This window comes from Oryzias melastigma, linkage group LG13 (assembly GCF_002922805.2).
Source record: "Oryzias melastigma strain HK-1 linkage group LG13, ASM292280v2, whole genome shotgun sequence".
NCBI lineage: Eukaryota > Metazoa > Chordata > Actinopteri > Beloniformes > Adrianichthyidae > Oryzias > Oryzias melastigma.
The window spans coordinates 8455135-8470541 of NC_050524.1; the positions used below are offsets into that span (position 1 = coordinate 8455135).

At 37.9% G+C, this 15407-nt stretch overlaps 2 protein-coding genes across 2 annotated transcripts in view; both read left to right on the forward strand.

Annotated features, from left to right (window-relative positions):
* Window positions 1–2445, forward strand: part of usp16 (ubiquitin specific peptidase 16) — a 4804-nt gene extending 2359 nt beyond the window's left edge. The window contains 8 exon segments of the mRNA XM_024277095.2: window positions 1–46; window positions 126–179; window positions 258–431; window positions 510–1128; window positions 1198–1292; window positions 1382–1477; window positions 2043–2191; window positions 2276–2445. Of these exon segments, the coding sequence (XP_024132863.1) occupies window positions 1–46; window positions 126–179; window positions 258–431; window positions 510–1128; window positions 1198–1292; window positions 1382–1477; window positions 2043–2191; window positions 2276–2405 (1363 nt within the window). The 3' untranslated portion in view covers window positions 2406–2445.
* A 334-nt stretch (window positions 2446–2779) lies between these two features.
* LOC112149426 (transcription regulator protein BACH1) lies at window positions 2780–10139 on the forward strand. The gene is made up of 5 exons (XM_024277092.2): window positions 2780–2892; window positions 4923–5180; window positions 5253–6368; window positions 6442–6648; window positions 9084–10139. Exons 2-5 carry the CDS (start codon window positions 4941–4943, stop codon window positions 9414–9416), a joined length of 1896 nt encoding a protein of 631 aa, XP_024132860.1. The 5' UTR covers window positions 2780–2892; window positions 4923–4940; the 3' UTR covers window positions 9417–10139.
* Window positions 10140–15407: the final 5268 nt, after the last annotated feature.

Consider the following 15407-nt stretch of genomic DNA (forward strand, 5'->3'; position numbering starts at 1 on the left):
TGGAGGCGAGATGACCAGCACTATAATGTGTCAGCAGTGTAAAACGGTAAACGATTAACCCTGAAATCAAAGAGGTTGTCCTGTAGGCGTCACTCTCATTGTGGTCACTACTTTTTCTCTCACAGGTCTCTGTAGTCACTGAGATGTTTCTGGATCTTTCCCTTCCTGTTGTTGATGAGGTAAAACCTGCAAAAAAATATTTAATTATTTTTTTTTTTTTTTACACGCTTGTGTTTTATTATCAATAACTTTGACAGGCATACAGGAAGAAAAACCAAAGAAAAGGAGCTCAGAAGAACAGCGAGTCGAGCCAAGATGGTCAAAGCAGTCCCGCTCCGACCAGCAGAAACGATGACGGCGACGTTCCCACAGCGGGCAGCAGCAAGTACCAGCAAAAAAAGGCAAAGAAGCAGGCAAAGAAGCAAGCAAAGGTATATAAATATGGTTGCTTTTCATTTTTATATGAACCAAACTCCATATGTATAGATTTTTGTTTTACTGACTAACAGCAACAAAAAAGGCAGCAGAAGCTTGATAGCAGAGTGACTTTGGACAGTCTGACGGACAACACGGAAAACGAACAAACAAACGCTGACGTGGATGCAGAGGAAACGGCTAACGATGAAGAGCAAGAAGAACCCTCAGCAAGTGACCCAAACCCTGATGCCACCAGTGTGTCTGAACAGGATAAGAGTGTGGAGCCAGAAGAAGACTCGTTAACAACATCATCTTCTGCCACTAACCGTTTTACAGTCTTGTCAGATGAGCAGCACTCTCAAGAGAGAATTTTAAACGATGAAATGTCCAACGAAGAAGAGGACGATGCCCAACTGGTGAACGAAATGGAGAAAGTTACTCTTGACGAAGCTTTCATAGAAGACTCTGAGGCTGCGGACCAAAACATGGAGAGTGAGGATGAAGTGTTGGACGCTAAAGAGTACACAGTCGTCAACCAAGACCCTGAGTTGGCCTTCAGCACGCTGGCAACCAGGACGGCTCCGGAGAAGCAGGAGTGCTCCGTACAGTCGTGCCTTTTTCAGTTCACGGAGGTGGAAACGCTCACGCTGACCAACAGTCTGCTGTGTGTCACGTGTACTAAACAGCAGCAGAAGAAAAACAGAAGTGACGGTACGTACAGGGATTGAAAGTGTATTTATGTGTTTTACAAGTGACTTAGAACCATTATGACTTATCTAGGACCCAAGAAGAATGTTTACACCGATGCCTTGAAGCAGATGTTGATCTCCTCTCCACCAGCTGTCCTTACCCTTCATCTGAAAAGATTTCAACAGGTACTTAAAGACGGTATTACTACAAATGTTGAATAAATGACTGTGATAAAGCTACTTTAAATAAAAAAGTTTTATTTCTATTTTTCTAGAATGGATACACTATTTGTAAGGTGAACAGATTCGTTCATTTTCCACTGATTCTGGATCTTGCTCCTTATTGTGCTGCCAAATGCAAAGATAATATCGTAAGTAACTGCTTTGAAAATTGTGTTTTTAATGTGTTCCTATGACATTTTTCTGATGATGATGAACACACAAAAAGTTAAGATTAAAATAGCATTTTTGACTATTTTGTTATTTTTATGGGTCAGGAGCAGATGAAAAAATGTAGTTGGAAAAAGATCTTATTTGAAAATACGCTAGGCGGGCCACGAGCTCCATTCTGATGAATCCGCTTGTAGATAAATAGATCCATGAACGTCTTTGTCTGAGCTGCTAAACTGTACAGCTGGATGGCTTTAGCATCTGTAATGTTAGGTTGGGTTGTAAGCTAGCAAGAGAGCATATAAACAGATGGGTGACGGGAAGTGTCGGTGGGCTTACCAGTGAACCTGGACATAATGAGAAGAGAAATTTTGAATAAATAACTCCTAACCTGCAGAACGTATGTCCTAGAAAATGACATGTTTTTAGATTTTTGCTAAAATGGCTTAAAAGATAACCAGAGTTGATCTTTAATGATTTTTTTTTTTTTTTTGGTAGCTTCTAAATTTGTTTTAACTAAAATATTATTTTTTTTCCCCCACACAGAATGACTCTTCTAATAAAGAAGAAACAGGAGTTTTATACAGTTTGTATGGTGTTGTAGAGCACAGTGGAACAATGAGGTCGGGTCATTACACAGCCTATGTGAAAGTCCGGCCAAACCGTTCTAAAACTTTATCCAATGGATTATCAGCAGAAGGTAGGAGTACTTTTATGCAAACACGAGTCAAAAATAACTTTAAAATCCAAATTATCTTCACGTGTATTTTGTTTGCTTTTGTTTCTGGACTTCCAGAGCCTTCCACGGGATCCTGGTTTCATATCAGCGACACAAGCGTCCAGCCTGTGAGCGAAAGTAAAGTCCAGAGTTGCCAAGCCTACCTCCTCTTCTATGAACGAGTCCTTTAACGGGATCTCTGGAAATAAATACTCAGGAAAAAACAATCAACCAACCATCCTGCTGCTTCTCCTTCAGTACTAAAGGGATTCCAATCATGGCTGTGATCAAACTATTTACATTTTATAGAAGATACGTTTAATATTCCTTTCTCACAGCATCATCTCACTTTTTTAAAGCATTGAAATGGGGGGAAAATAACGTTTGGGGGTAAAGTCAATGAATCATTTGTGGAATATCAAATAAGAAACAATAATAAAAACACTTCTAAATATAAATGTGCCTTTTTAATGTCTATAGTGGAACTTTTAGGTATTTTTTTATTAAATGCATGTGTCTGAATAATAAAAAAAAAAGTCTATAAAGGGAGTTGCGCTGACGCCACACTGAGCATGCGCGTGAACTTCCTGGTTTTGATGTCACATGACAAGAAGAAAGTCGGGCGGCCAGAATCTCATCACAAAATCTACAGTCACTGTTTTTCCGCTATCATGAAAGGTCAGTGAACGTTTGGCCTCGCTGGACAAATATATATATTTTTAAGTTATTTTTCAGATAGTCGTCTTGAGAAGGCGCATGCTCGTAGCAATTATAGCAAACGGCCCGGCCTAGTGTAAAACCGATGCCTGTAATTATATGTTGTTTACTATTTCCGTTAACTTTGTGTTGGTGGAAGTGGACGTGTCATTGTTCGGTTCAAACTAGGTATTTTCGTCGCTTTCTGCCCCATGAGTCAGTTAAGTAACTTGGCTTACCGTGAGTCAGCATTTTGAGGTTTAGCGTGCGACATGATGGAGCGTTCACGTACAGATTGTTTACCAAGTTCCTCTGGCTAACTATGTCAATTTAGCCAATTGGCTTGTATTCTTCTAAAAAATACTTAAATAAACTAATATAAAAACCGTTTTATTGCGCATTTTATTGCACTAAATTATAGAAAATTTTGATTTTTTTATTTTATTTTATTCTAGAACTAAGCTAAAGAGGTAAAACAAGATTTTAAAACGCATTGCAAACCCGTATTTTCTGATCTTTTTGCTTCTAAAAACAGGGAACTTTGCTAACTTTGCTTTTCCTGCTCACCCTGCAAAAAATATGCTGAATCATTTCCTGCCTGCTGCACGTTTCTCAGTAGAAAGCTGGTAAATGAATATTCCTACTAGGGATCATCAATGTGTTATTCTACCTCTTTTAAATTGATTTAGTCAGGAATAATATGAATTACTTACTCATTTGTGTGTAAATACAACATTCACATATCAAAACTATAATTAGTATGGTAAATATTTAATAAATAATACATAAAAATGCATAATTTGGTCACTAAAAACAGGAAATTATAATTAAGTTGTTGCTAGATAAAAGTGCATCAGTCATTTAAAAATTACATGATTCACAATTAGTGTTAAAGTTGCTAATATCAGAACAAATAAATATAAGGGGTGTATTGACCTAATTGGTGATTGGAATTATAATCCTACCACCCTACAATGGCAAAATCAAATGAATTGATTAAATCATCATTGGAAAACATCGTTTGAAGTGAGGCATGGTAGATTTATTTTACTATAATGTAAAAACATGCAATCACAGCGACGACGCACATGATGGTAACAAAACATGATCAAGCCATCATGACAGTCCAATGTGTGGAAACACTTTGAATGTGACCGTACAGTGTGTTACTGTAATACTGACTAGTATAGAATACTATAGTAAAGAATATGGTTTATATAAAAATAGTATAGAATAATCAAACTTGGACAGCTCCTGTCACAGCGTTGTGACGTAAGCGGCCCACAAATGCAGCCCAGGAAGGACGGAGCCTTTGAATCATATCGTCAACCACAAAATATATGAATCAAATTGTTGTCAAAATGAATTAATATACCACTAATAAATATGAAAGAACAAATACCACATGACCACATAAAGTGAATTAAAAAGCATTCTCCATGGCGCAGTTCAAGCAGTCCAAAAGAAGAAGTGAAGATTTCGTTTTAATGTTTTTTTGTTTGTTTTAGCCACATTTAAAATATTGCAGTAAAAACTCTTCTTCGCTTTGTGTTGCTTGACCTGCAGCATTTACCTGAAGGCAGCAGGTCAGAGTGACCAGGATGTGAAGTTTTTGTTTTCAATATTAAAAATACAAAAATGTGAATTTATTTGACTGAATTTGAATATTTCAGAAAAACAAACATGCAGAGAGTCTGATAAACAAAACCTATGAGTTTTTTTTTTTTTTAATTTTATATCAACAGAAACGAGAAAATGGCTATAAACAGCTGTGATGATGAGTAAATGAAACCTGGATATTTCACAAATTTGAAAAAAACTAAAAAAATGTACATCCTCTCAGTGAAATATCACTTTTTAAATGAAGTTGTTTTAAGTTTAGCAAAATAAGCACCAATAGCATTAAAAAAAACTAAAAAGCAGTGAGTTTTGAAGTTTTTTCTCCACTTTGAAAGCATAAATTGCATAAATGAAGCCGTCTGTCTGTTGTTTTGGCTCCTCTTGTCATCCAGGCTGAGCTTGACAGAACCATGACGCTCCAAGCTCCTCGCACATCGGTGTTCACCTTTCAGTCGGCCGTGCACAGCGCGCTTGTTCTCCAGAGCCTGAATGAGCAGCGGCAGCAGGACGTCCTGTGCGACGTGACGGTGGTGGTGGAGGACCGGAGCTTTCGGGCTCACTGCGCCGTGCTGGCTTCATGCAGCGAGTACTTTCACTGTAAAGTCACCGGAGTCAACCGGCAGAATCCCATCATCACCTTACCTGACGAGGTGAGGGCCTATACGTGCTGCTTTATCCCGAGGTGGTTTGTTTTTTATTGCATTTTTCTCTTGAATCTGCAGGTGAGCGTGGAGGGGTTTGAACCTTTGCTTCAGTTTGCCTACATGTCTCAGCTGCTTTTCACCAAAGAGAACATAAACGCCGTGCAAACCAGCGCCCGCTTTTTAGGGTTTCACAACGTGGAGATGGCCTGCTTCGACTTTCTGATCCCAAAGTTTTCTGATGATAAGAGAAGCTCGGAGAGGCTCAGGCGGCACCCAGCGTGCTGTCAGAATTGGCAGCAGGGCGCCCGTTTGGGGTCCAGGGTGGATGGTAACCAAGCTGAGTCACTGGAGTTCCAAATCTCAGCGCCTCCGGGAGGAGAAGAGAAAACCGAATTTGCGTTGCCGTGCCGCCGCAGCACGGATGGTCAGACAAACGGCGGGGAGGAGCAGTTCGACTTGGAGAACTGTGAGTCACAAATAGCTCCCTTATCTCTGGAGCTGGCAGCGAACGGTGTCTGCCCCATGCTGCCGCTGTCAAAGACGGATCCTCCGTTTTGCGGAAGTGACATTTTGCAGATGGGAGACGCCTGCAATCAAAGTGAGCCGACTTTGGCTGGTTGTGGCTTTCATTGTGAGCTGTCAGAACCACGGATTGTGGATCCTACAGAAATCGCTGAACCAGCAGGTGTAGACGGTGAACAGTCTGTTGAAATACTTGGTGCTCAAACTGCCTTCAACTCAAACTCGTGTCTACTGAAGACATCAGGAGATTGTGCTGCAATTTTAGAGCAGAATGAGGCTCACCCCGAGCAGAACGATTCCTCAAATGCTGCTTTAACACACAAAGACGACCGCAGCCGAGAGGAGCGGGAGGTGGCTGAACACCTAGCTAAAGGGTTCTGGTCTGATTTGTGCCCAGCTCAGCTTCCTCAAAACTCCCACGATCCAATGGACCAAAACAATATGGCAAAAGCGTCAGATTTCCTCTGGCTGAAGCAGCTGGATCTCACGTCCAGCGTAGGAGACTGTCCGTTTCTCAGGGAACTGGAGACGGGCGATAACCCCGGCACAAACGCGGACATCTTGTCCCAGGAGGAGATAAGTCCCTGCATGTCGTCCTCGCTCAACTCGGCGGAGGAATCTGAAATGGACACAGACGGGGATACCGAGGCGAACAACAAAAGAGCGGCAGAGGTTCCCGTGACTCAAACGTTTGTTTGTGAATGAATCAAATCAGACTCTAACATCTGAAGCTCTCGTCCCACAGATTCAGCTTCCTTTTCCTGTCAAGCAAATCTTAGAGCTGAGCCGGAGCGGGTTCCAGCAGCTCCTGAGGGACCACCAGCTGACCCAAGAGCAGTTCGAGTTCGTCCACGACGTCCGGCGGCGGAGTAAAAACCGAGTGGCGGCACAGCGCTGTCGAAAGAGGAAACTTGACGGCATCCAGCAGCTTGAATGTGAAATCAAAAAACTGGTGAGTATTTGATGGTCAGCATTCCCATTGAAAGGTGCACTGAACAGGGGAAGGTTGGGCTTAAAGTCCTACTCCAGCTATATTTTTATCTATCTCTAATTTCCCAGCATCCCTTTGTTTACACTCTCTCCCGCTAACTTATAGCACCTCACAACTCTAAGCTAACATTAGCATGACAAAAAAAACAGCGAGCAACATCAGATCTATGCAGATGTACAATTTAGACCCAGATGGCAGCTCAAACGAGGAAAAGGAAGACCTTAATGAAGACGCATCAGAATTGTAGTGGAGAAAGGAGACTTTGCTCCGCCTACAGGATTCGCTGCATCACAAACCCAAGCTTTTTCAAACCGCAGCTTTTCATCTGCTCCTGATCCAACACAATTTGAATAAAAAAATGCATTTTTTTATCTTAAATTCCTTTAAAGTTGTCCTACATTATGAGAAAAATGTTGCAAGATTCTAAAAACACAATTTTGATTGGATCTTCAAAGTTTCAGAACTCACTTTTGTCCAAAAGAAATCAAATTCTTCAAGGTTTCCTTTTGTTTGCCCACAATCACACTTTAAGCTTTAAAACGAATCAGACTAAATTAAAAAAATGTGTTTCAAAATGATAATTTTATCGGCCAAGAGAAAAAAAAATTGTCCAAACCTGTGTGGTCCTATGTGCAAAAGGAATTCCCCCTAAACCTGAGAACAGGTTGCTCCTGCTTTAGGTTAAAACTATATTTGCAATATCTTGCAGTGAGTTGGCTCACACTGCTGGGGTGTGTTCTTGCAGACTTATTTTGTCAGATTTAACCATATTTGAAGATTTTTCTGCATGAGCAGCCCATATAATGTCATGCCCCCAGAACTTAGTCATGTTTTAGTCCAAACTTTAGTCACTTATTCATGATGTTTCTTGTGTGATTTGCCTGAAGAGTTTCAGGTCAAATGAGAATAACTTTTTTTTCTTTTTTTTTTAGTTTAAAACAGAGATTTTATTAATTTATTTAAATTATTTTTTTAAATAACTTTTAAACTTTTGTGATGATTGTATTTTTTTTTTATGTAAAATCTGTAAGGAAACAAATACCTTTTAATTATCTTTTTGTGATAATCAGTTCACACATACTTTCATTTTTTGTTTTGCCAAGAACCTGTTAACGGAATATTTTGTCTCACATATCCGCTGTTGCAAAAAATTGATTATTTAAAAAAACAAACCAATCAGGATTCTTTTAAGCAACATTCACTCCACCCTCAGCAACACGCATCGAGTAGAAGTGTAACAGATCACAAAACTCACTGTTCGGATTCATTTTTGGATCAGTAAAAGAAAAAAAACAAAGAAAAACTGGGAAAAACAAGAAAATAAAAGCCTAAAATTACTTTTTTGAAAAGTTTTAAAGCATATATTTGAGAAAAACATATATAAAGTACTTCAAACCATTAATATACACTCACACTTCTTTTAACTTTGAGCATAAACTAAAATATAAAACATGTAGTTTCTGATTACATTTGAGAGACCAAAGTCTACAAAAACTGGGAGAAAAGAAAGCTTAATATGCAAAATTTCCCCCCAATGTCCAAATGAAACCTTAAATCTGTGATTCATTACACCGCTAGCGTTGAGTGACCACTTTTGAAATGAAAAGACTATATAAACATGCATAAATGCAAGTTGTGCTATGGAAATTCCTACGACCTTTATTTGGGCTCCATGTACAAAACGTGAAAGTACTCGGGGACCTTTGGTAACGAAAGGTGTCCCTTTTAATTCACGCAAGTGCCAACCGTTTGAAGATTGATCAAGGAGGGGAAATTAATAACTGTTAGTTTGTCTTTCATATATTGGAAAAGATCTTTGAAAGAAAAAGTCTGGAGATTTCAATGCTTCAACATTTCACACCAAACCTCTTCAAACTATAGGTGGTGGACATAGAAAAAACTGCTTTATTTTATAATACAATAAAATTTAGCAGCAACTTTCTTGTACAAAGAATGCAAAAAAAAAGAAAACAATATATATAAAAAGAAGCAGAATGTTAAAAAAAAAAAAAAAAACTGTAAAAAAATAAGGTGCTAATTTCTGTCTGCATTTAGCCTGTTGACCTGTATCACCTCCCAGAGGGCTAGAGGTCAAAGAGGTGATGTCCAGGGTGGAATCCGTCTTTAGGCTTTATTTAGGCAACAGGAGTTGTAGATGTTTAGGGGGGAAAGCAGCCAATGATTTTTTTCTGCTGACCTTACAACCCTCTCCTTCTCTGTGGAGCTGGAGTACCACATGCTGTATGTTAGCAGACTCTATGCTAGTAAACAGTAGAAAAAGACAAAAAAAAGAAGAATCTCCTCCCTGCTTGTACAGTGTGAACATTATGTGCATTCAAGAACTCACTTGCCTAGTGTCTCTGTAGCTGATTGCAGTTATGATTCATCTTTAACAGGTCAGCGAGAAAGAGCGGCTTCTGCAGGAGCGAACGGAGCTGAAGCAAAACCTGGAGGAAATGCAACAGAGCCTGTGTGGCCTCTGCAAGAGTGTCAACATGGAGTCAGGCTCAGATCAGCTCCACTTCCTCTCTTCTTCTCCAGACTTTCCCTCCTCCTCCTTAAGTCTTCAGGAAAAACACAGGGAGTGTCCGATCGGTAAAACGGTAAGTTCTTCCTCAGAGTGCGGCGGAGGTGAGGTACCGTCAGCTCCTCGCGTCTGCTCAGAGGATCCACGCTGCCCTTCTGCGTCTTTACTCAGTGCCTGTATGGACACGACTAACAACTTATAACGATCCACTGTTATTTCAAGTCATGCAGGATCATGAAGCAACCTGTTACTCTCTCACTTTATACTGTAACCCTCCCTGACCTTGTGAATTTTACGGCACATTTCTGGCTGATATCCGTCGATATCCTTCCTTCAATGTGTTTTATTTTTTTATTTTTTCAGCTGTACTCTCTGGGACAAACACACAAGTTTGAATTCAAACACTTATTGAATCTTCATTCACAAATTCATATTCTTGGTGGTTAGTTTTTCTCAGGGAAACAAACAAAAAAAAAATCTGACTGCATTTTACATCAAAGTGCACAATCACCACACACTTGTCCACTGCATGACAACTGTATTATAGTTTTTTTTTTTTTTACTTAAACCACTATGCTTCTTAATAAAATGTGAGTAAACTAATTTGTCTACATCAGCTAACAGCTATGTTTTGCTGCTGTTACCTTTCAAGAGTATTATTTTACTGCACATTTACAGTAAAAGTGGCTTTCTTTAAAGTTGTTTTCAAATGGTTCAAGATTGTGTAAAATGTGAAAGGATAACATAAGCCGTTGTGTTATTTGATTCAAAATGTGCCTTATGCTGCAGTATACTATAAATCCAAAACAAGTTTGTTTTAAGCACTGGTGCACATTAACCTAGAGCTAACTAAGATGGCATTATCAAACATCTTAATATGTCTGCATGTTAATTATCTTTTTTAAATAAAGCTATTCTAAAAAGAGTTTTTTTTTCATTGTAAATTTGTGTTTTAATTACAAAAAAGTTACTTTTTTTTTTCATCTTCTTATTGTAGTTTCAGATTGTGGCCAGTAGGTGGAGATGCAGCTCTCTTTTTATTAACCCGATGAATGAATTGACAATTTTTTTTAGCTCTGTTCAGAATTTTAAACACATTTATAGCTTTAAAAGCTAAATAAACATTATTTTAATAAAAAAAACAATTAAAGCCGTAAAACTTTATTGTTTGTTTCAGAATTAAACTTAGCAAGTTGTAAAAAAAAGGATACACATTTTAAAACTTGATAAAAGTGTAAATTTTTAATGTTATTCAAGTAAAGAAAGCTGTAAAATGCAACTAAGGAGTAGTTGAGATTAAAACCTGGCTTTAATGAGATTGATAAATGATTTAAACTCAGGAGTAAAAATAACCTGAGATTCTGCAGGCAGGAAATTAGAAATAGTAAAGTTTTATTACACAGCTGCCCCTGTAGCCTATAGAAGCTTAACGTCAGATGCAAGATAGCTGCTTTATGTTTTATTAATGCTTGAAGTCGTCATCATTAATTTCAGTTTAAAGCAGATATTCTCAATATAATAGATAGTGACCTATCCAGATGAACACATTTGAAAAAACAGATTCAAAGCAAACTGTTGTAATCTGGGCACTTCTTACCACGTATTGAAGAATTTCTGCAGATTTTTTTTCTCTCCCTCTGTATTTTAAAGAATGATATCACTTCATTATTCTTTCAGCAGTTGTTTTCCAGTTCTCCTAATCTTTATTCAATTGTGAGCTGTTGGAAGAAATCCCCGATAAACCTTTGTTGACCTGATGAAGCCGCGATGTGTGCCGACTCTGGCCTGGAGCGGAGTGGATCGGCTTTTGGGCCAGATCTGCTCCAAGCCCAGGAGATAAGGTGGTTATCCTGCAGGCGGCTCAACCACACCCTCACCAGTCTGTTTCTCATTTTCAGCTCTTTTTTTTTTCTTTTTTTTTTTGGACACGAGCAGGTTTCAGTTGGAGCAGCCTAATCCTGTCTGATAAAAAGATAAGAATATTTCCAACTTCCCAGTGGCCTTTTAATTATGATTATACAGTTTTTAGCCGAAAGCAAATAGGCTGTGTGTTTTTTTTTTTGTTTGTTTCGTCTCTGGAGGGGATGGGTGGGACTGTTGGCATTGAAATAAGTTATTAAGTTAGTAAGTTAGCAGTCTTCCGCTAGCTTGTAGCCCCACACAACCTCAAACTAACATAAAAACATAAAAAAATAAGAATGCTACGAAACTTTTAAATTGGTCACTTGGACTGATTTGATTTTTCCTTAACTTTTAATTTATGGATAATCTTAGTTGGGGTTGTGTAAATATTGATGGCTTTCAAGTTCATTTAGATTTCTGAGTACAGTACGATTTTTTTTTCCTTTTTATTATCTTTTATTTATATGTATTTTACCTTTTTTGTGTTTTATGTTGTTAATTTGGTTTATGTTATAATTGTGTTCATTTTGTCAATATATCAATAGATTCATACTGTACAGCTGAACAGCTCAGATGTTGCTCACCATTTTTTTGCACTGCTAATGTTAGGTTGGGGTTGTAAGCTAAGGGGAGAGCTGTAAATAAATGGATAATGGGAAGGGGGGGCCAACGATCCCAGAGAAGGAAATGGATAAGGATTGATCTCTAGTTTTATGGATCAATTATTTATTTATTGGATCGATTAATCAATTAATTAAACTCAGTCCTAGCGTGTAAACTGATGGATGATGGGAAGTGGGGGTGGAGTACCTCAGCACCGACAGTCCCACCCACAACTCAGGTGAATTTCTGATGAGCTCCTGCCGCTCTGCAGAAACTATGTCGTTAAAAACAGCACAGGTTTTTAAATTTAGGCTAAAAACAGCATAATTATAATTAAAAAACAGCAGTGGGACATTACGGTATTTGTCTTAGAAATTAAATTAAAAAATAAACTGAGAACTCAAAAATAAAAGCTTTTTGACATAATGTCTTCCTCAACTTTTACTTTTAATCTTTCTTTGGCGAGTTTAACAAGCTGGTTACGGTTTGGCTTCTTCATTTTTAGCTCCTCCATCAGAAATCCTTCTTGATTCTCCAAAATCTGGAGCACTCCGACTGCCTCTCTGCTGCATGTAAAATACTTTCCAATGTACTAAAACTCAAAAAGAAGGGAAAAAAGTCTTTGAAGATGAAATGGTAATCCAGCTGTTCTTCAGAAGTAGATTTATACACCCACATGACTTCAAAAAACTATTAAATGATAATGATACCACAGACGCCACATTTCCCTTTTCTGCTTTGACATCAGAAAACACCAATTCTCAGCTCAGCTCACAATTCTCAACAAGCAAAATTGTGAAATTCACAGTAAAAACTGGAGATTCTTCCCCAGTCCTTGTGTCACAGCTTAGATCTTAAAGCATTGTAGTGCAAAACTAAGATTATCCCCTCTTGCAAAGCTTGACAGAACCAGAGACTTGATTTGAAGCGGAAGCAGCTGTGTAGCAAAAGCAAGGTCAGAAGCCCGTAATCCGCGGCCTCATTTATGCTAGATTAAAAACCTGCTCCGAGTTTTGATTAAGAACGCAGGGTTAGAAGATTAAAGGCCAGCAACAAAATGAAAGCAGTTAAAGCCCAATCCTGGAATTCATCAGAATACCAAAACCTTAAACAGTCATAACGCGAGATTAATTCAAAGCCTGGTGTGTCTGTCTCATTGTATCTGTGGTGTCAGAGGCCTTTTCTCTGAAAATATACAAGATCTTTCCAATTTTTACTGATTTGTTATTTAATATTCCTTAATCTGTTTAAATCCTCATTTAAATGTGAAATTTAAGAGCAAAAAGATTGTTCATGAACTTATTGTTACACATTCATATATTTAAATGACATATTTTAAGAAGCAGAGGGCAAACAAATAAAAAAAATATCACAATCTGGAAATGGTTTATTTATGTAAAAAAAGAATGAATTCATGCCAAAAAATATGTCACACCAAAGCTCTAAAATGTAAAAATTCAAGAAAAATGGTGGAATATTTTTTTAAAAATGTATTATTTCCCCTTTTTAATATAGTATTTCTGACTGTCTCTGTGGTTCTAATGATGCTGTTAAGGACATTTTTGGTTTTTGCACAGTCATATTATGGGAAGATTTAAAAATATAACTCTGAAATTTCTTTCATACAAGTTCTTTGTTACATGAAGGGTTTCTAGAACATGTTCACTTTACAGACCCGCCTGTGGTATTGACTCAAGCAGAATCAAAAACTGAGATGTGCCAGGACTTTGCTCTGCCTCAAAGAGATTGTGGAAAACCACACAGTCCTTCACTACATTTTATGAAGAGAAGTCACAATCTGGACTCAATTTTTAACAAAATCATAGGAATTGTCACGATTAAGTGCTTAGGTTTTGTCATGTTCTTTTTGAGTCAGTTTTGCGTTTGGGTCCTTCATCCACCATCCCTGACAGGAATAAAAGAAACTTGTAAAATCTCAACATTTCTGTATCTTCACCTCATTACCTCACAATCGAAAGGTCCTTTTTGTAGCAGCAAGATTTGAAAGTGAATGATAGACCTACAGCCTCGTCCTTGGGAATCATCAGGGAAAGGAATAGGAAGTCATGTCTTTTTTTTTTTTTTTTTTAAATATTCAGGGATAGAAAAACTTTTGAAAAAATACCCCAAAGCTTATATTTTAAACGTAAAAATATATACAACAAAGATCTGATTGGTCAAATCAAAATAGAACTTTTTTTTTTAATCCACCAAAAACATTTCTTGAAGCCCCGCCCCTTTACATTTGGTAGTGTTGAAAAGCCCCAAATGTCCCCTGAAGAAAATGAGTTAATTCAGTATTATGAAGTGGTTTTAGACGTATTCCGGTTTAGAAATGTCCTCAACAGAGGACTTCTTTGCACTGGTAGTTAGGAGGTTAAAAAATATTATATTACAAACTGCTTCCTTAACTGAAATAGTCTTGTGATGTGTCAGAAAAATCTATCCTAAACCTGATGAGACATATTTATACACCTATCATTGAATTAAATATTAAATTATTATTAAAGCAGCGGCTGGGTGGCTCAGTGGGCTAGGTGAAGGGCTGGCACGCAGGAGCCCTGGGTTCGATTCCCAGGGTTGTCCACTGATCCCCACCCAGATTGGGTCCCTAGGCAAGACCCTTGATGCTGCTGCCTAACTGGGTCCCTGTGCCCCTCAAGTACAGGGTTGTGTCAGGAAGGGCATCCGGCGTAAAAACTCTGCCAAATCACTGATGCGAAACAGTGGGTGCTGTTACGCTGTGGCGACCCCGAAAGGGATAAGCCGAAAGTGAACTACATTGAAAGTGAACTACATTGAATTAAATATATTAATTTTAAGGGAAAAATGTTCATATTTCACATGTCAACGTGAAGACGTTTCAGTGATTGTTTTGTCAGAGTATTTTTACTTGTACACTATACTTCTATCAGCATCAGAGAAAATCTTAGAGAAGTACTTAGAATCAGTTCCCCGTCCATAACCTCCTCGCACAATCTTAAGCTGCTGAGCTACTGTGTGCTAACTGATGACAGGCTGGAGTTTCTAAGAACTTCAGCTTGAGGGTAGTGCTGAGACAGAGTTTGCATCCCATTGACAGGATTATATAAAAGATGACCAAACTACTGTAATCTCAAGTATAAAAGAGAAGAAGAGGAGGGTGTGCCAACGCCAGCAAGCGACATTCCAGATCTGCAACAGTTAGATTAACAGTAGTGGCAGATTACAAGCACAGTTGCTTTCTTGTCCTGATAGTTCTGCATCTGTTGGATTTCATCACACAGTGAATAAATAATATTTGGCTTTTAATGATAGAATGGATGTGTTTTCATTGTTTGGTTGTTTACCAAAAGACACTTAAATGTTCCAGTGTGTAAATGCTTTTTAAAGCCAGAGATAATACAAAAATTGTTGCTTTTAATTCATGATTTTGTAAAATTTAGACTTGGATGGAACAAATCTTAGCATATGAACTTCAATGACAGTCACCACTTAAAAAAACATCGAATTAGTCATGTGTGAAATTATTGCAACATATTTACAAACATATTGTGTACTTGTTTCTTTTATTTACTAATGTTTAAAAGTTGTTTTTTGAATCTTATTTGTAAAAGGTAACTTAAAATAGACTTGGTAGTACTTAAATAATTAGGATGATCATGTTATTTGACATATAAAACATGATCAATAATGATCAACTTTGAGT

Bases quoted from the DNA above. Each gene is read 5' to 3' on its own strand.
- LOC112149426 (XM_024277092.2), top strand. From the start codon at position 4,941: ATGACGCTCCAAGCTCCTCGCACATCGGTGTTCACCTTTCAGTCGGCC. The intron at 5,181-5,252 runs GTGAGGGCCTAT...TTGAATCTGCAG, and splicing joins TCATCACCTTACCTGACGAG to GTGAGCGTGGAGGGGTTTGA. The intron at 6,649-9,083 runs GTGAGTATTTGA...CATCTTTAACAG, and splicing joins AATGTGAAATCAAAAAACTG to GTCAGCGAGAAAGAGCGGCT.